Raw genomic sequence first — 20,255 nt, 5'->3', positions numbered from 1 at the left:
ACTTGATTTCGTCCTCGGGAACGGGACTTGATTTCATCCTCAGGAATTGTTTGGATCATAGGAAGTTGGACGTTGCTATCTGAATGGAGGCAGATCGTGCAGCTCCCCCTCTCTGTATGTAATTTGGGCGTAATAGGTGGAGCTAGAAGATCCAACCACACCCTAACCCTACCCATAACTATATCCCTCCACCCATATGCCTCCACCCATTAGATCCACTGAGGTGAAGCTGGACTAGGTCAAGCTCAACCCATGAAGTCCAGAGAGATGGAGCTGGACGTCATGCGTCTCTGCAGTGAGCACCACTTGGATCTGAATGCCAGTTTGCAGTCAGTTGTGAAGGATATTTAGTCCCACCCTCTGCGGAGAGATACATCAGAGAACAGATGTCGAGGGGAAGGGGAGGTTAAAGTTTTTGATTACCGGTTATAAGAGCATATGAATAAAAAATAATAATGATGTGCACAGATAAATCATTTTAAAACACTACAACATCCTGTACAAAGATTTGTCCTTTTTGATTTCATGGTGACTTTAATTCGATCTGCTGTGTCTTTGTTTCACAAGTATGTTTGTACTGAATGATCATATCCATGTAACATGATATATGTTCATGGTTCTTTTTAATGACCTTCTTTATTTCCATATGACAGGGCCAGTGGAAATGGGAAAACATGCGTGACACAGAAAACTATTTCTAAAGAACAGATATTATCTGCAGAATTGTAACATGTGTGTATTGTTATTGCGCTCAGTCTGGCCTGTTGTTGTGGTTATTCTAATCCTCTATTCTAAAAATCAAATGTGTTTATCAGGGCTGGCTTCTAAAAGCAGAGTGAGATAGCAGTTGTTGACAACTCTCCTTGGGTCCATTCATAACAGGAAACAACAGCTCATTATCCTTCTGCTGTTGCTCTCTTAGCCACGGCTAAATAAACATTTATATAGTCAAAGAAATTGTTTCCTGGATTTCATAACACGCTTGTTTTTATTATGTCCAGTATGTATGATGACAATGTGCTGCAAATATGTTTCCTTAACTCAAGAGTAATGTTTACTCCCGTCATATAGGCTACTATATATTATTGCGTTGAAACCTATTTAAGAGCTGATTTCAGGTTTCACTTCAATGTTTCCCATCATATGTCTACATGCTAGGTTAACCTGTATTATCATATCCATTTTTGTATCTGAAACACCCCAAACAATTTTAATCAACAGAGAAACCCGAAAATCTCCTAATGAATAAACTAAATATGTTGTGTGACAAGGCTAAATAATAGATTAAAATAATTTTTCTTGTGATATGGGTATATGGTGGTAATAAAAACGAGGCAGACACAAGTGCAGTAGAAGAAGCATCTGTATTTGACTATAAAGACATCTAATCCAGTGTCTCTACGCAATTTTCTTTATATATTTCAGTGTAAAAAGCCTATATTCTATAGAAAAAGAAACAAAAAAGATAACAGAAAACCGAAAATAACAATCTCTGAAAAAGAAAACATTATAAATCACAATAAGTCCCCATTCACCAATTATTTCAATTAAAATAGAAACATTATCAAGTTTTCTATCATTTTCCCTCAAAACAAATATATATACCTTATATATATTTATATTTATATGTATTTTCCAAGGCAGTTTGGCATGGCCAACAGACAAAAATGATCATGGCCATAGTATTTCATATCGCGACACAAAGTTTAAAAACATTTCAAATGAGGGCTGAAACTATGAAAACAGTTGTTTCGCACCAACGGATAGTGGCGGTCAGGTGACCACATACAAGATGGCACCGATAAACGGAGGCAAGTGCAGCCATACACGCAAACATGCAACCACACACACAAAACATGACGCTCAGAGCCTCAAATGAATGTGTTAAATATGCTATTGTTTTCCCTATACAGAAAAAGGGGTGCTAAATCAGGCCTGACATGAAAATCTCCCAGCTGAAAGCACAAGAGTGGACCCTGACAGGGTGGTCTGGTCACGTGTGGTAGATAGTGTGCGTACTGCAGGTCTGTTTCTCCAAGAACCGTCTCGTTTTTGCCACCTTAGTGCTGCATCATAACTTGCCGGCTCTGCGGTTCTGTATATGGCCATTACAGTCACTGGGATAAGTGATATGCTTTATTCCCTGAATACAATAACCTTAGGCAAGTTTTACGGTGAGCATTTATGTATAACAGGAATCAAGTGTGAGGGTGACGACGTGTACGGTATGTAAATCATTAAGTGGAAAACTAAATACGTAAAACTAAATGTGCAGAGAAAAGAAATGGATGAATGTGAAAGAAAACGATGGCAGGTAAAGGTACAACAAAGCTCATCTTGGGTTGAATTGTAATGATTTAGGGTTAAGTCCCTTGGTGATTATGTGTGTGTGTGTGTGTGTATGTATCCCTGGGTTCTCAGGAACGAGCAATCCCTTCCCATCCATTTCTGTGGGACTATGTTGATCCTCGTTTCTGTAACTCCTGAATAAAGGCTGTGAAAGAACAGATGGGAATAAATTAATACAAAAAAATGATCTTCATTTTAAACACAGCAGGGACAGGAAAGGAAAAACTTCTCACCTCCGATGATTTCATTCTTAACCTTCTGAAGCTCTTTTCTCACCTCCTCTAGCAGTTCCTAAAGAATCACATTGACACATATAAACAAATGCATGGTAATATCAAGGTTATAGGGTTGTCGAAATACACAACTTTCAGTAGTCAATAGAAATTTCAATAACACGGTAAAAACTAAAATGCAGGACAACCTGTCACTCCCATGAGATCACAGCAATAGCAAACCACAAGCATCCAATCAATTGCTGATAGACAAACTCAAGACCGTTTTTTTGTTCGAGAAGCCATTTCACTCAGACATGCATCACAAATAGGGAAGAAAAGATGATCGTAACTTCAGTTCCATGCCGACTTTAAGAGAAAAATCAAGAGCAAGATCAAATTTAATCATTTATGTTCTATGCATCTAGTTTTTATCCATTCATTGTATTAACTTCGTACGGTAGTTGGATTAGTTTATCTCACAAATCCTTCAGATTAGTCAGCTGACAAACTCCCAAAAATGTACAATATTTGTTTTTATTCAACGATCCTCATTGATTGGTCTTTCCTGTTAAGGTGAAAGTGACCTAAATTCATTATTTAACATAATTCATTCAATTAACAATTCACTCAACATAGTTAGTGTTTGATCAAAAACACAGTAAACAGTAATATTGTGAAATATTATTACAATTTAAAATAACGGTTTTCTATTTAAATTAGAGTTGGGAGATATGGCAACAAAAAAAACATATATATTTATTTTTTTGAATGTCGATATACGGCTGTATTTTCTACTTTTTTCTATTTGGATTTAAAAAAAATGCTTGTAATGGAAACAACTGTAGTGTATGTAACTATGTACTGGTATGCTGTATTTTGTGGTAAAAGAGAAATAAATTCAGAATTGTGAGATATAAATAAGCAAATTATGACTTTTTTCCTTGCAATTGTGAGTTTATATCTCACAATGGAGAAAAATTTTGAATTGTGAGATAAAAAGTCGCAATTACCTTTTTTATTTTTTAATCAAGTTTCCATAAAACACTAGTATTTTTAACATTCCCGTATGGCTAGCTATTGGTTTATTGACTTCAATTCTGACCTGTTTAATTCGTTCCATCTCTGACTCTCCTTCTCCACTGTCCTGCTCTGCTGATTGGTTAACAGGTTTCATCCTGAAGAGACAGAAAGACAAGTAATTAATAAAAGGAAATAGGTAAAAAGAGGAGGGAAAAGGAAAAACGGAGAAAGGAGAAAGCAACGGCCTGTACACCACCCCAAATGGCAATAGACCAGCTTAAAAAAGTCCAAAATGACTTTTAGAGTTATTTAGAGGAAAAACCCAGCATCAAAGTCTCATTCACTTCTATGGCTTCAACTGGAACAAAAAACTGCTGTTCACAAATACGACTGCAGTTCATTTCTATGTATTTACTTTGAAAAAGTCGAAAGTGAATAACCATCCTTTTCCAGTGTGAAAGAGGTTTTGTGCAATATTAGCAGGAAAAAAGCAAGGATACACACTTCAAAAATTCACTGGAAAAAGTGATTGTGCACTTTTTACAACATTTTGGGTGTTAATTCTAATCTTACATATTAATTCGTCTTTTCTTTTATGCAGCAAAGTAATGCTGTGGTTTTAGAATTTAAGTCATGGATGTGGAGAGAGCTGTAATACGGGCTCTGACACAGATCTGCTGGAAACAGAAGTAATAAAGTCAGTAACACAAAGCCCCCTGTGGACAATAAGAGAACAGCAGCAGAATCAAAGCAATAAACCCAAGCCTGAAGGTAAATGTCAAAACCCTTAAATAAATCCTGTAATACTGTTGGGGGGAAAAAGCATGTAATACTGTGACAGTCTTGCACAGATCTACAGACACTACAGAAAGCCAAAGAGTTTTCCAAAGCCCACGAGTTTAAAGATGGCAAAACCAGTAAAGATGAAGCCAAACAAGATCAGAAACTCAGATCCACTCCAGTCTCATGATGGGCTGAGTTAAGTCCAGTCTCCCTGAACAACCAACAGTGTGTGTGTGTGTGTGTGTGTGTGTGTGTGTGTGTGTGTGTGTGTGTGTGTGTGTTAGACTAGTTAAAATATATCCATACTTTGGTGACAAAATTGCTGACAATCTGTTTAGAAGTTACAAGTTAGCTATGTCAGGTCACTATGATAACTAATTTTGGGCATGTCCTCAACAAAAAAAGTGCTTTATAAAGTAAATGTTCCCTTTCATATGTTCACTTGACACTGTGCCTGTAGCTGACACTATGAGAACACTCTCCAGGTGTGACAACTTTCTGAAGCTCATACAAAATCTCACCTAATGGTGCAAGCGCTGCCCTAGAGCTCTACTGATGCAGCGTCTCATTCCCTACTGAGGAACCAGGGTTACATATTTATGTAACAGAAACGTTTTTGCAAAAAAAATGCAAAAGTGTAATTATTTAAAACTGTCTATCATGATTAATTACAGAAAAATGTGTGATTAATTAGTTGGTTTTTTTATCATTTGACAACACTGATCAAAATGATTAAAAGTGGCAGTAATGACTTTTACATTGTTACGAAAAATTTCTATTTCAAATAAATGCAGATTTTTTTAACTTACTATTCAAAGAATTCTGGAAAAATTATAACATAGTTTCTACAAAAATTAAGCAGTACAACTGTTTTTAACATTGATAATAAGAAATGTTCGGAGCACTTAATGGGACATAGTGATGAACTATGAGAAAAAATGTCTTATAATGCTTTTGAGTTCTCTTCTTGAGAAACTTTTCATTCACCATTACCAAAGGCAAAGTTTCTCGGGGGAACGTGAATCCGTTGAAGGGAACGCAAATGCATTGACATTTTTTATTTCCTCCCATATCGTTTTTTTTCCCTTACTTCTTTCCGGTAGTAAGGAATAAATTGCATTTTAAAATATTTTGAAACAGAAATGCATGCATTGCATGTTTAGGCAAATGTGTGTGTGAAAGCAGGGGAACCAGGAGCGCTGACAGTGTTAGACCATAACCACATGAGAGCTTACTGTAGTAAAAGTACCTGGTAAGTGGGCTAGTGGAAGAGGGTGATTCCAGACTTCTGGGTGCCGAGTTAGTCCTGTTTGAGACATGTACTGTATATATACTTCACTTTAAACTACAGGGCCCTATGGACAGTCACACTGTCCATACTCACTCAACAGCTGAAGTTCTTCAAACACCAGACTAACGGAGATTCAGTTCTGTTGCATGATTTAGACAAAAGTTTTCAATTCAATATTCAATACAGTTCAGTATGAGTCTGTAAATGAGTGTTTACCTGGGCATGGTGGCGGATTTTTCCCATGGTCTTCTAAAGTCTGTTAATGAAAAATCACAGATGACAAAAGACTCACAAATTTCACAAATATCAATAACAAATGCATTGTATTCTTACCGCCTGGGCCTTGACTGTCAGAATCATCCTGAAGATCAACAGGTAAAGGAATAGAAACAGACAGAGTAGAATTAAAGAGTGTTTCTACATCATTCAGTAATAGTGCTGGTGTTTCAAGTCTAACTCAATTTTACTTCCTTACATTTACAGTTACAGCAGCTATATTCCATCTCAAGTCTATAGACCAGCTATATACATCTTTTAAGACTCTTGCATGCACTTTAAATAGTTGATTTACAGGTTAAAAAAAAAAAAAATTCCCCTCAAAACTAGTTAAGCACAAACCCCGCCTCACAACCCATTTCATCGGTCAAATGAACACAGTTCCTGTTAAGAAAATATCAGACTTTCAGAAAATTTTAGATGAATCTGATCCCGACAACCGGTAATGCTGTCTATCAGAATATGCTATACTAAGGTTATGGTTAAGGGTAGCATTGTGTAGGCAATCATAACTAATGAAATGTTTAGAATCAGTGTGTTTGTGCTTAACTGTGGGGAAAATCATGCAAATGCTTTGTTTGTGAATTGACACATTTACCCATAATGAGCCTTAAAAGATAGGTGTTCTTACATTACTGGGCTCTTCTGCTTTGGGAGGAGGCTTCTCCCCTTTATCGGTTGCTTTTCTCCTGTGTCAGCAAACACAATGACAACAGTAAAAAAAAAAAAAAAAAAAAAAAATCAGGCATTTACAATAGATTTTAACACACAAGCCAAAGAAATATCATGGGTTATTTACAACTTAATATCTATAGATAGCATTAGTAGCAAGTCTGTAAAATAAAATGAAAGAAGCATTAACAGTAATAAATTTGGCGCAAGGATGAATTACTTGAATTAAGAGTTGACGCAATTACTCATGGTCGTGTCATTCCAAACCAAGGCTTTCATTCAGACAAATTAAGAAATGAAACCTGAGAGATTTTTATGGATCAATGTATGGGAGTAAAAGCCTAAATTAAAGGTCACCCAAAAATGAAGATTACCCCATGATTTACTCACCCTCATGTCATCCTAGGTGTATATGACATTCTTCTTTCAGCGAATACAATCGGAGTTATATTTAAAAAATATCCTGGCTCTTCCAAGCTTTATAATGGCAGTGAATGGCCGTTTAAGTTTAGAAGTCCATCAAAGTGCATCTATCCATGATAAAAGTGATCCACACGGCTCCAGGGGGTTAATAAAGGTCTTCTGAAGCGAAGCGATGCGTTCGTGTAAGAAAAATATCCATATTTAAAACTGTCTTGACTAAAATAACTCCTGCTTCCGGCAGGCGGCTGTACTCATCGATTTACGGTGGAAGACTAACCCCAGACCCAACGAACAACGTAATGATGAACGCGGAAGCTCAGAGGATAGAGCAAAACGAAACACCAGCCACGAATTAGAAGTCTAAAACGAGAAATGTTTGTTGCCCGGCCCTGTTTGTTTGAACCGCGGGAGGCGTCAAACCTCACGCTACGTCGTCAAGTGTTACTCTTTTGGCGTAAGTTGACTTGTGTAGGCCGTCTATATTTTAGTCGGTAAAGTTTTAAATATGGATATTTTTCTTACACTAACGCATCGCTTCACTTCAGAAGGCCTTTATTAACCCCCGCAGAGCCGTGTGGAGCTCTTTTATTACGGATAGATGCACTTTGATGGACTTCAGCCATTCACTGCCATTTTAAAGCTTGAAAGAGCCAGGACATTTTTAATCTAACTCTGATTGTATTCGTCTGAAAGAATAATGTCATATACACCAAGGATGGCTTGAGTGTATGTAAATCATGGGCTAATTTTCATTTTTGGGTGAATTACCGGTATCCCTTTAAATCTGTCATATAAAGCGATTGTGTCTCTTCAGAAGATTTAGATTGAACGTACCGATCCCGTTTAGGATTTATAACAACAAAGGTGAGTAAATTATAGTTTTCATTTTTGGGTGAACTAACCCTTTAAAAGAGGGCATTTGTCAATTTACCCTAATAAATGAAATATGTATTTATACAAATATCACTCTCGTCTCAAGATATTTCTATATCGGCCTTGTATATTTTGGAAGAAACTTATATAGTTTCTATAGATATAATGCACAACGTTCAATGAATTGTTTTATTTTTCTCCATTGTTTTTTGTATCCATCAATTGTCATCCGCAATGCTTGATGGGATTGTAGTTATTTCCCTCATTATAGCCGTTAAAGGTGCTATGTGTAGTTTTTCTACTAAAACGAATCCATTTTTTATTGCCTGTGTGTGAAGGGGTTGTATTGTAATCTCACAATAAAATGATCCACTTGGCAGGTTTTGCTATTACCTCTGAAAGCAAGTATTCCTATTTCTATGTGAAGGCTCAGGGTCGGATTTGCCGCGAAATCCAGTGACGTGACTGAGACCTGCATGCGCGCTCCCGAGCCTCTCGCCTCGTCTACTGACTTTGCACTGAACAGCGACGAGACTGCAACTTTATGACATGGAGTCTACTAATACTGAGAAACGACCAGCACAACACGGACTCCAACACAAACTCCACATAATAATAAAAAAAAAAGCATGCAAACGTTTTGGTTGCAATCTGAAACATCACCGCTAGATGCCGCTGAAAACTCCACATAGCCCCTTTAAGTATAGTCTTGTAGTACCTTTTTTTTTTTTTTTTTTTGGTCTGACTTTTTGCTCCAAATCAAAATTTGTGATGTTATTATTCACATCATAGCTGGTTGGTCTAGTTCATGGCTTATTATAATGCTTTAACAAAGACTTTAAAATCCCAATGGAAAAAAATTAATGGAAAAATACTTTCCGAAACAGCACTGCTGAAACAGTGGATGCACTAATGCACTCTATAAAGCTGAGTTCTGCACCTCGAATTACAGGAATTATGTCAGTAATGCATCCACCTAGTCATGCAAAGCTCAAATATGAAATACTTTAATGAGCAATTCATTTAATGAGCAATTCATGTAAGTGCTTCACATTGCTGGTGTTAAAGCCTCCAGCACCATTTACATTTCAAGGTCATTACGTAAGTACTTCGATCAACAGCAATCTTGGTAACACCCCAGGCTGTTATTTTCGAATCACGCAAGAACATCTTTCAGGTTGATCAGGGAAAGACAAAAATATCTAAAACCAAATGTCTTTTGGTTCTTGAACATGCAGAATCGAATCGGCGCAACCAGCGCAGAATAAATCAGTCTGGTTCAGTCAAAAACAAAGCGTGAAGAGTGTAGCCCAGTTCAAATTACTTTTATGAGCTGGTTAAATGAAAGAAATACTGTTACTACATTTTTGTATATTTGATATTTTTTATGTATTTATGTATCCGTATGTAGTTAGAACAAATGGATGTCAATGGAGGAGAGGATTCAGTACAATCGGCTATTCTTCAACATGTTTACCATTAAATATTCAGTTTGGATTGATCGTTTTGCGACAGGTAGGATTCTGTTTTCCTATTAATATCTGCAAACAGCGTTATACTATCGTACAACTCTGACAGCAATTCACTGACGTTGAAGTAATATTGTGTTTGGTCATCAAAAGGCACATGTGATCCAAGTTGGCCGCCGTTTCATCTCATGGTAGAGCAGCAGAGTTTGATATCTTTACATTTGAGAGAATCTTTTAATGTGACAGCTCAGTTCCTGCTCTTTTTAACAATCTGAGAAAGAGCTGATTATATTGTTACATTAGATTATAATATACTCACGATTATATTGGTAAATTTTGCATTGTAATCACGATTATTTAACACGATTAGAAGTGGGCGATATGACCAAAATCTTATATGAGCTTGCATATCTTACATATTTTTTTTCACGATAGCGATATACATCAAGTATATTTTATTGGAAATAAGGTTCACAACAGTCTCATTACATGATTTGACTGATTCGGACGTTAAGGTGGGGAGAAAGTGCACTGCCTTAAAGGAAAGAAACGGAATGTGGCAGACTAATCGGTTTATCTCAATTATCATGTTATCATAATTGAGGCCCAAATAAAAATCGAAACTTAAATTCAATTAATCGCACAACCCTAATCTGAGGGATGAACTGAATTTATCTAATAATGGAGGGAGAGCCTGCTACTCATCCATCACATCATATTTATTTGAAAAATTCCTTCAAACTCCTTAAAACTGAGACATGTTCCAATGTTAATGCGGTAGATACGTTTGAAATCTTCACATTTACCGTCTGCTTTTTTCTCATATTTTTTTCTACTGACCGTCGTGCTAGAATTGCGCTCATCTCTCCCATCAGGCCTCCTCCTCCTCCTCCTCCTCCTCCTCCGCTGGGCAGAGATACACTGCTGCGGCTGCTGTCTGCTTTAGGAGCCACACTGACCGCAGCACTGCCTCCTCCAGCAGCAGCAGCAGCCTCATCCTGCAGGGGGAAGCACTGAGTCAGTAACAGCAGACAGCCATACAAAATATGGTGTGCAAAATGGTAACACTTTATTTTACAGTGTCCTTGTTACGCATGTTACATGTACTTACCATAGTAATAACAGTACATTAGGCATAATTACATGCAACTAACCCTCAACCAAACTCTAACCCTATAGTAAGTACATGTAGTTCATTAATATTACTCCGTACTTAAATATAGAATTACACTGTAACAATGACACCTTAAAATAAAGTGTAACCGCAAAATGTTATGGGAGTTCAGTCTCAACATTTAAACTACTGAACAAACTGAATAACATGTACACATGTTTGTAATTTCATCTTTGTGAATGGATGTCTTATTTCATTATTCATCACTTCACTGTCTTCATAAAGTTCCACCAGGGGAACATTAAGGCCCGGTCACACCAAGAACGATAACTATAAAGAGAATTATATTAGCATCCACACTGATGCACCCATAAAGTTCTATTTATTAGAAAACTGCGCTGCGGTTACGTCATCTGCCACTTTAAATGCTTTAGCTCATCAAAGTGGAATGGATTCTGATGGCTGAAGAAAACAATGTTTGAACAAAATTGTTCATTTGTGTCATTATCGTTATAGTTGTGGTGTGGACCCTATTCTCATTCAATTAGAACAATTATTAATCATTAACAATTATTTAAACTTTATAGTTATCGCAATGGTTACCATTCTTGGTGTGAACAGGCCTTTATGCTCTTATTTCACATCTGGCTTTGTATGTTATTGGTTCAATTCAATTGACATTTATTTGAATAGCGCTTTTCTCAATACACATCGTTTCAAAGCAGCTTTACAGAAAATGTCCACATTACAATTTAGAGTTATCTGTTATCAGAGGTAACTGTATGCTAGCAAAAATAAAATAATTTAAGTATTTCAGAAATGTACATATCCAAAACCACAGTTAGCGAAAAATGTATTAACTTGTAGCAATGTAATAATTTAAGGAAGAAACAATGAGCTCATTGAAGTAATGAAAACTTGTTTGTTAACAAATTATGACATTTAGAAAAATGTAGCATTGGTGCATGTTGATTCAGAGTTGGTTGTCACCTTCTACCTTATTTCTACTGTCTACCTAATTTTTGTAAACCTTTAGTACACAAGTTTTAGATTTGCCAGTAATTTATTCTCTGTTTCTCTATGTTCTACATCTACTTAAAGGAACACGCCGACTTTTTGGGACTTAAGCTTATTCACCGTATCCCCCAGAGTCAGATAAGTCCATACATGCCCTTTTCATCTTCGTGCGTGCCGTAACTCTGCACCCACCGCTAGCCTAGCTTAGCACAAAGACTGGAGGTAAACGGCTCCAGCTAGCACACTGCTCCCAATAAGTGACAAAATAACGCCAACAATTTCCTATTTACATGTTGTGTTGTGTTGTACAAATAACAAGGTCACATGAGACACAGCCATTTTCTAACCGTATACATACTGGGAACTATATTCTCAGAAGGCGAAGCACTGCTACTTCTGCGGAGTGATTTGCTCGCAGCACCTGAGACGCCCCGTGGTGAGGAGCAGAGAGTTCGCTCAGTGTTGCGCTAATCACTCCGCCCAATAGCAGTGCTTCGCCATATAGTTCCCAGAATCTATACGGCTAGCGGTGGGTGCGTCAGACAGAGTTACGGCACGCACGGAGATGAAAAGGGTATGTATGGACTTATCTAACTCTGTGGGATACTGTGAATAAGCTAAAGTCCCAAAAAGTCGGCGTGCTACTTTAATACACATTTCTGGTCTTTCAATTCCACATGCATGATTCACAAGGGCACGTTATTCCACGAAAAAGAAAAAGTGTATCATTAAAATGTGATAACCTGGTCGTCCTCTGAAAGGAATTTTACTTTCGGGTGACTGCACCAAGGCCATAAATAATGTTACAAGGAAGTGACACATTATTTCAACCTCTGGAAATTCTCTTATTGTGATTCTCATGTCACTCATCGTCTCACCTTGGCCACTTTGCGCAGTTTGGCAGCTGCCAGAGCAGCAGCGAGACCCCCGCCACCTGCTCCTCCTTCCCCACCTCCACCTCCTCCAGAAGAGGGCAGAGGAGGAGCAGGTGGAGGTGGAGCTCCTCCTCCTCCCATGGGGGGAGGCCCAGGTGGTGGGGGAGGTCCAGACGGAGGGGGCCCAGGGGGAGGTGGGGGTCCAGGGGGAGCCGGAGGGCCTCCAGGGGCCAGTGGTGGTGGAGGAGGAATGACTAAAGTAGAACAACAGCACATGATTTTCACACACACACACACACAAAAATGACGTATTAATTATCTATTATCTCAGAAATAGGGGTAGAGAGGTTTGGTTTGTGAGGGGTGAGAATCGACACTGGTCTCATGAATCTAGCAGTCAGATATATAAACTCCCTTTTTATTTGATCTGCTCCAAGAAAGTACACAATTTAAGTCTGAACACAGCAGACGACAGGAGCATTTAGAACTAATAAACACTAGTAAATACTAAAAACGCATGAAACTGTCAAGTAGTGTATTTAAGTTACAATAACACACACATGCTGTAAATGTTAAAATAGTGGGAACATTATTTATTACTTTGTGTTTCGGAATCGTCTACATCCCAATGCATCGTAAAAACAATTAATTTCAACATTATATTTTTTATAATTTAAAATTGTATACAATTTTAAATAATAATAATACATTTTAAAAAACAATTAATAATACTGTAACCTGATTGTTAAAGCAATGACAACAATGACATAACACCACTGTGCATTCAACAGGGAAAAAAATATTTAATCATAAAGTATTCAGGTTATCTCTACTCAGAAGACAGCAATAATCTATTCTATACACAGAATTTCTCTGTTGAGGTGAAACACTTTCTACTGACCTGCAGCTGCTTGCCGTTCTCTTTCCAGTCGTTCTCTTTCAAGTCTTTCTCTTTCAAGTCTTTCTCTTTCAAGTCTTTCTCTTTCTTGTCGTTCTCTCTCTTGTCTCTCCCTCTCTAGCTGCTCTAACCTCTGCTGTTCCAATCTGGAGGGGGAAAACATGAAGGCATTGCAATTATTTTGGCAAATACTGCAATTTTAAATTACACTTGTGAATCAATAAGCAAATAATTAAATCATGAAAAATGTCAAATTAAAATACATTAAAAATAAAAAACATTATGAAATAATATGAACATAATACTTTCTTCCAAATGAAAGTTGAATCGAAATCGATGAACCGTCCACATTACGTACACTCAGTTATGACATATTGATTAAAATGTAAGATTTTGTTTTAAATAAATCATATACACAAATAACTATTCACAATAAAACCTATAACATGGATTTAAAAAATGCATAGTGTGAAAATATCTCTTTATTTGACACTGTTGCCAATGCAGTCACTGGAGTGAATCGGTGAGACACAATTTTTTGGTGGGTTTACATATTTTGAATCATTCCGAGACCTCTTAAATGAGCCTGTATATATAAAACATGACTAAGCACGCAACATGCATGCAAACTTACACGCATAAACATACATACTCTTTAAAGCACTTACAAGACTGCAATGCCAGGTTTCATGTTAAGTCAAGCCTCTCTGAGAGCCATTCAAAACATTTCAGTCAAGTCAAGACATGAGTCAACAGGCTCCATGTAAAGTCTTTATCAAGGTAACCATAACAACACAGAGAGAGAGAGAGAGAGAGAGAGAGAGAGAGAGAGAGAGAGAGAGAGAGAGAGAGAGAGAGAGAGAGCAATAATATCATTACCTTCCAAATGATAGGATAGTGGGGTTTTTTTCAACAATATGAATGATCAACAGACTGTCTGTCATCTGCTCATCACTGCAACCTTTCATGTGATGAAATAGATCTAAATACTTAAAAAAATTCTCACAATTCTTCGAACGTAGTAAACATATTCGAGAGATTTCCACATGTAATGCTAGCTATTTCATATGCAAACATGTCAGCCAATCACAGCAGTGGGTGTTAACACTGAAGTCTCACAGCAGACACGCCTCAAATCAGAGGCTAAAATCAGGCTTTAAAAAATTTAAATAATTTAGTAAATAATATTGCTGAATATTAGGTGTCCCCATCATGATTTAAAAAAAAATGTACCCTGTAGTATCCAGAAAGAATAAGAGGATTTAAGTGTCAGAAGACCTGACCCGGACATTTGCCCCATCACTTCAGGGGCTTCACGGAAAGCTAAAGACTTGAGCGTTAATACCACTAAATCCCTTGAGAGTGTGTGCTTGCTTGTGTGTGTGTGTGCGTGCGCATCTGTAAATGAGGTCAAAGATTGGCCAAGGAAACAGCGAACAAAAACAAAATCACCTAATGAAAATACTGGTCAAATAAAACCTATCAAATTCTTTGTTACAGACGCAACAACAAATAAGTTTGTACCTTTTCTGTTGTTCCAGCTCTTCTGGTGATGGTCCATTGGACACGGGCCGTGCGGGGAAACCTAATGACAACGCAGTTGTAAAAGGTTGTGTTGAACAGATACGCCCTGTCACAATGGGGTTTAAATGTGACTGTGAGAATACGTTACCTCCATCGAGGATCTCGAGCGCGTGCATCATGCCATTGGCGAACAGCGCTGCATCTTCCTTGCTGCCAAAATTCAGTCCCCACACCTGCCGAGCGTCCCGCCATTGGTGGAAGTTTGGCGTGGCCTGATTATATTTTAATCCCTTTACAATTGGACAATTCATCACAACCTGTACAAGAAAAGACACACGTCTAAATGTAAATTAAGCCATACATGCACATGTATAAAAAATTTCTCTTTTATGCTTACTGGAGAAATTAATTATTTGTGCATAATCAATGTGGCGAACATTTTTAAATTAAATGATTTTTAAATGCAATTCATATAGACTATTTCTAAAATACTTTTATGATGCACATATTTTACATTTCTGAATGATATTTTTTGTTAAACTTTTGTATGGCTCTTTTTTGTTGGCAAGGTGATGCAATTGTAATTGTACTGAGAGATATTTCCCCCAAAATTGAAAATTACCCCATGATTTACACACCCTCAAGCCATCCTAGGTGTAAATGACTCTCTTCTTTCAGACAAAATACATTTGGAGTTATGTTAAAAAAGTCCTGGCTCTTCCAAGCTTTATAATGGTAGTGAATGGCGGTCCTGATTTTGAAGCAAAAAAAAAAAGTGCATCCATCCATTATAAAAGAGCTCCACACTGCTCCAGGGGTTAATAAAGGCCTTCTGAAGTGAAGCGATGGGTTTGTGTATGAAAAATATCCATACTTTAAACTTTATAAAGTGAAATAACTCACTTCTGACAGACGGCCACATGCATCGATTTACGGTGAAAGAGTAACCTCTGACCCGACAGTTGAGATTTGAAAAATATTTCTCAAAAAAATTCCTGAAAAATCAGGACGCATTCTTGTGTGCAAAAACTGAACAACTGAAGGAACCAAAATGCACGGTTCTCAAAGAGCATTTCGAAAAACAAAAACAAAACAAAAATTGTTGAAGATACGCAAATGTGAATAACCCTTAAAAAAGATTGATAAATGCAATTGAAAAAAATGGACTGCCATGGACTATAGGCCTATGACAAACATACATTAAACCGCACAAGAAATAATATTCATCTCTGAATTCACTTTTCTAATAAAGAATTCATCCGTCTGCCAGACTGCCACCATAAATTATTCCTCCTAAATTATCTACATTTGGGTGCTTTTATTTCAGTAAATATTAATATCGATTTTTTTTGCGGTTATTTAAACTTGAATGAATCCAAGAATGAATACAGCATAAAAACAAAGACTACATGTCCAAGAACAAGGCACATGGGTTTTAAACAAGATCTAGATTCACGTATATTTAAATGCACCAAATTATTTGCTAATACTCAAAGTAGTTCAACCCCAAAGTGTCAGATTTTGTAAACATATTTGTATATTCCAGCAAGAATTTATGCTGTGAATATATATGTGTTTAACAGACTGTCCACGAGGGGGCTCTACCACTACAGAGCACATGAGTGTGTGTGTGTTTGTGTGTGTGTGCGTGTATGTGTATGTTTGTGTGTTTCAGGGATTCCCTATGTTATAAGAATTAGAATAAGAATAGTAATACCAGAAATCTTTGACCTTGTGGAGACATTTTTTTGGTCCCCATGAAGAAATCAGTTTGTAAATCATACTAAATTATGTCTTTTGGAAATGTAAAAATGCAGAAAGTTTTCTGTGCTGAGTAGGTTTAGGGTTAGGGGACTGGAAATACATTTTGTACAGTAAAAAATTTTTTTTATTAATTCTGTGTGTGTGTGTGTGTGTGTGTGTTTGTCTTCAGTGAATTTGCTGACACTTGGTTTCTCTGTTTGTATTACAATCATGAATTCCGCAAAGCAGAGCGGCGGATAGAAAGGGAAGAGAGAAGAAAAGTAGCTCAACATGCCATCCACACAGAGGCACCGTCATCAAAATACACATGAACCAACTAAGAAAGCAGACACTTCTGAGAAACAGTGAGGGAAAGAGATTAAAGTCACCGAGTCATTCAGACAAAGAAAAATGAGTTTGAGGAATCAGACAGATGGACGGGAGAGGTAGAGACATGGGAATGGGGGAGGAGGGCCTAACTGGCACAGGAAATGGTTTGGCTATCTTACAGGAAACAACATCTACTTTAGTAGTCAACTCTGGAGAGCATTCGTGTCTGTGCGTATAGAGGGCGACAGAGCTGGGAGAGGGAAGAGAGAACTCAAGATAGAAGGATACAGGTGATGGATGGACTGTAAAACTGGGAAATATAGAATTTATTTCCATTCTGTCAGTTGTATATTATTTCACTCAAACATTACATTTCGGTCATCAAGTGACAGACGTTTAGTAGAATGTCCAGGCTGCAAAGTGGATGGATGCGGAGGATGTTACACTTCAAAAATTACTAAACAAAAAGCCCATATGATTTGTGCACTATATTCAAATAGGACACTTAAGTCAAACAACGTGAGTTTTAAGTTGGTTTTTAATGAAAATGATGGGGCAACATTATACAAATCTAAATTTGAAAAATACAGTAAAAACATTCAATTTGTAAAATATTATAACAATGCAAAATTCTATTTTAAAATAATATAAAATGTAATATATTCCTGTGACGGCAAAGCTGAATTATCAGATGTATTATTTATTATAATAATTTTTATTATACTAATAATAGTATTGTTTTCTTTCAAAAAAGAACGTGTTTGATCGGTATATATATATAATTTTCTATTGACCACCGATTAATCCTGTAAATACATAACTGTAATTGTCTTTCAATTAATCCTTCCCTCTGTAACAGATGCAACGATTATCCACATATAAGGTGCAGAATATATTGGATCCAACGATATTAATAATGCCATTCATTTTAAGACTGAAAAGAATGACCGAGAGTATGCTTCCCTGAGGAACTCCAAGTTCTTGTTTGGGTAAATTTGATAAAGTGTTTCCTATTTGGACTCTGCAATATCTATACTAGCCAAAAAGTTGAACCAAGTTGTATCATATGCTTTTTCCAGATAAAAAAACAAAACAGCGACATTGTTCTTTTCTAATAAAACCATCTCGGATATATGATTCTAATCTATTCAGTTCATCCAAAGTGCTCTTTCCACATCTAAAACCACACTGGTAGTCACTTATTTGTTTCTTTAATAGCAGTATCCAGACAAGATGATTATTTGCCATCCTTTCCATGGTTTTACAAATGGTAAGAGCAATTGGCAGAGTGTTACTTGGATTAGTATGGTCTTTTCCTGGTTTAGGTATAGGAATTACTGTTGCTTCTTTCCAAGATGTTTTTTTTACCAGACAACCAAACAGAATTGAAATTATCCAAAAGAAGGTATAATGTCAGTCACCTTGATTTTTAAAAATGTGCAGACCTTTTACATTAAAGGGGTGGTTCAGGATTTTGGACATTGGACCTCATTTTCAAGTTATCCTGGTTGTTATTCATCAGTGGAGACAGTTTTCAAAAAATTTCATCCAGTCCTTCCAGTTGCATAGTTCACCGGTGCTAGGCTAGCGCGAGTCAACGGTATCTGCTAGCCTGCCATTAAAAACAGTTTTACCCACTCCACAGTACACCAAAAGCAAATAAATTATAACGTCAGACTGTCGATGTAAATGTCTGTTGAGAGAATAATGTTAGAAATCAAACTACCCTTTCATCACATTGCAATAGTTATACTTTGTTCCCTGTATTTATTAGCACAGTCTACAGCAGCGGCGGAGTGATATTAAGTTACCTAGGCAACCGAGAGAGCCGGTCCACATGACGATCACGCAAGTGTATTTACCTGCCGCTGACACTCATCACTACAAAAGCAGAGTATATTTCACCAAGAAATCAACATAGGACTATGGCCACGTTTGAAAGCCATGCCAATGCTTCAGACTCTGGAGACGATGAAGACGAGGAATGTGTTTTATTCAACAAACCGTACATGTATGAGCCGGAATACACAGGCGAAGAACTAATCGAGATGGATGCTAAAAGGGCAGAAAGAGAAAGAAAGTCTGTAGAGACAGCAGCCATTGGAGATGCAGTAGAGAATTCCTTAGTTTACGACCGAATGTTTTCAATATCAAGGCTACTACTAGCTAGCTAGACGTCCCGACTGTAGTGTGCTTCTGTTCTGTGTTTACTTTGACGCAGTACTAATAACCGGAGCAAAGAAAAATTCCGCCGCTGCTGAGAAACTAGTTCCTGTAAATGTAATGCGATCATTGAGATGCAAGAGTACTTTGATTTCTAACATTATTCTCTCAATAGACATTTACATCGACAGTCTGGCGTTATAATTTATTTTCTTTTGGTGTACTGTGGAGTGGGTAAAACTGTTTTTAATGGCAGGCTAGCATATACCGTTGACTCGCGCTAGCCTAGCACCGGTGAACTATGCAACTGGAAGGACTGGATGAAATTTTCTGAAAACGGTCTCCACTGATGAATAAAAACCAGGCTAACTTGAAAATGAGGTCTGATGTCCAAAATCCTGAACCACCTCTTTAGCAAACAGTTTTATTACACACATGAAAGGTAAAATTCGAAAAAGCATAAGGGGAAACTTTAAATCAGTGTTTTGAAAAAAGTGTTTTGATGGGATCACTTGTATTTTCAAATGAATTCCTTTATGGAGCACCTTTGTATATATTTGTATAGTTTTTTTTTTTTGCTCATTTTTGATGCTCAACATCCCAGTATGGCCCCCAGGGCCTTCTCATATTAAACATTGCACATCACCTCATTTCTCAAATGCACACAGAATAGACCTGGTAAATTTCTCTTTTTGTGTTCTGTAGGGGGAAAAAATACAGGACTGGAAACACAAGAGGGTCAGAAAATGTATCATTTTTGGGTGAACTATCCCTTTAACAACCCAGTATTAGACTGCAGCATGTGCTGCTGGTCTTTAACAGTGAAAAAAAGTTATTAAGTCAGTTCTTGAAAACTATTTTAAAGTGTTTGCTTGAGGCAAAGTTCGGAATAATTTTATTTCCAGTTATGCGTCACCTACCTGCAGTATTACCTTCACTGAAAAATGTTTTTTTGTCCACAACTACAAGCTACATGTGTCTGACTGTAGTTTGTTTACCTGCTGGTCGGTCTGCATTTTGCGTCCCACCACTCGGAAGGCGTTATTGCCTGGGTTGTGATAGATTTGGACCCTGCTGAAAGCCTGGGGGCCCGCGCCTGCTGGGACCCACTTCTTATTGCCATCCTCATAGATCATCACAGTGGCCCGCGCCTGACAGATACTTGACTCACTGTGCATATGAAAGAAAGAAAGAGAGAGAGACAGAGATGACATTACAGC

The 20,255-nt window shown here is 37.3% G+C and overlaps 1 protein-coding gene across 4 annotated transcripts in view; it reads right to left on the bottom strand.

The window, feature by feature from the left end:
* Positions 1–1,350: 1,350 nt before the first annotated feature.
* vaspb (vasodilator stimulated phosphoprotein b) overlaps positions 1,351–20,255 on the bottom strand; it is a 45,487-nt gene continuing 26,582 nt past the window's right edge. Inside the window, exons 2-14 of one of the 4 annotated variants that reach the window (XM_079621136.1) lie at positions 20,034–20,205; positions 14,948–15,116; positions 14,800–14,860; positions 13,279–13,421; positions 12,381–12,631; positions 10,212–10,369; positions 6,566–6,623; positions 5,992–6,019; positions 5,875–5,914; positions 5,617–5,673; positions 3,667–3,739; positions 2,583–2,640; positions 1,351–2,494 (exon numbers count right to left, since the gene is read on the bottom strand). In XM_079621136.1, the coding sequence (XP_079477262.1) occupies positions 2,457–2,494; positions 2,583–2,640; positions 3,667–3,739; positions 5,617–5,673; positions 5,875–5,914; positions 5,992–6,019; positions 6,566–6,623; positions 10,212–10,369; positions 12,381–12,631; positions 13,279–13,421; positions 14,800–14,860; positions 14,948–15,116; positions 20,034–20,205 (1,306 nt within the window). In that variant the 3' untranslated portion in view covers positions 1,351–2,456. Of the gene's footprint in view, positions 2,495–2,582; positions 2,641–3,666; positions 3,740–5,616; positions 5,674–5,874; positions 5,915–5,991; positions 6,020–6,565; positions 6,624–10,211; positions 10,370–12,380; positions 12,632–13,278; positions 13,422–14,799; positions 15,117–20,033; positions 20,206–20,255 lie in introns of all 4 variants that reach the window. The other 3 variants (XM_079621137.1, XM_079621134.1, XM_079621135.1) reach the window with 3 other exon arrangements.

This window comes from Phoxinus phoxinus, assembly GCF_949152265.1.
Source record: "Phoxinus phoxinus genome assembly, chromosome: 8".
Taxonomy (NCBI): Eukaryota; Metazoa; Chordata; class Actinopteri; order Cypriniformes; family Leuciscidae; genus Phoxinus; species Phoxinus phoxinus.
This window is presented reverse-complemented; position numbering and strand designations above follow the sequence as displayed.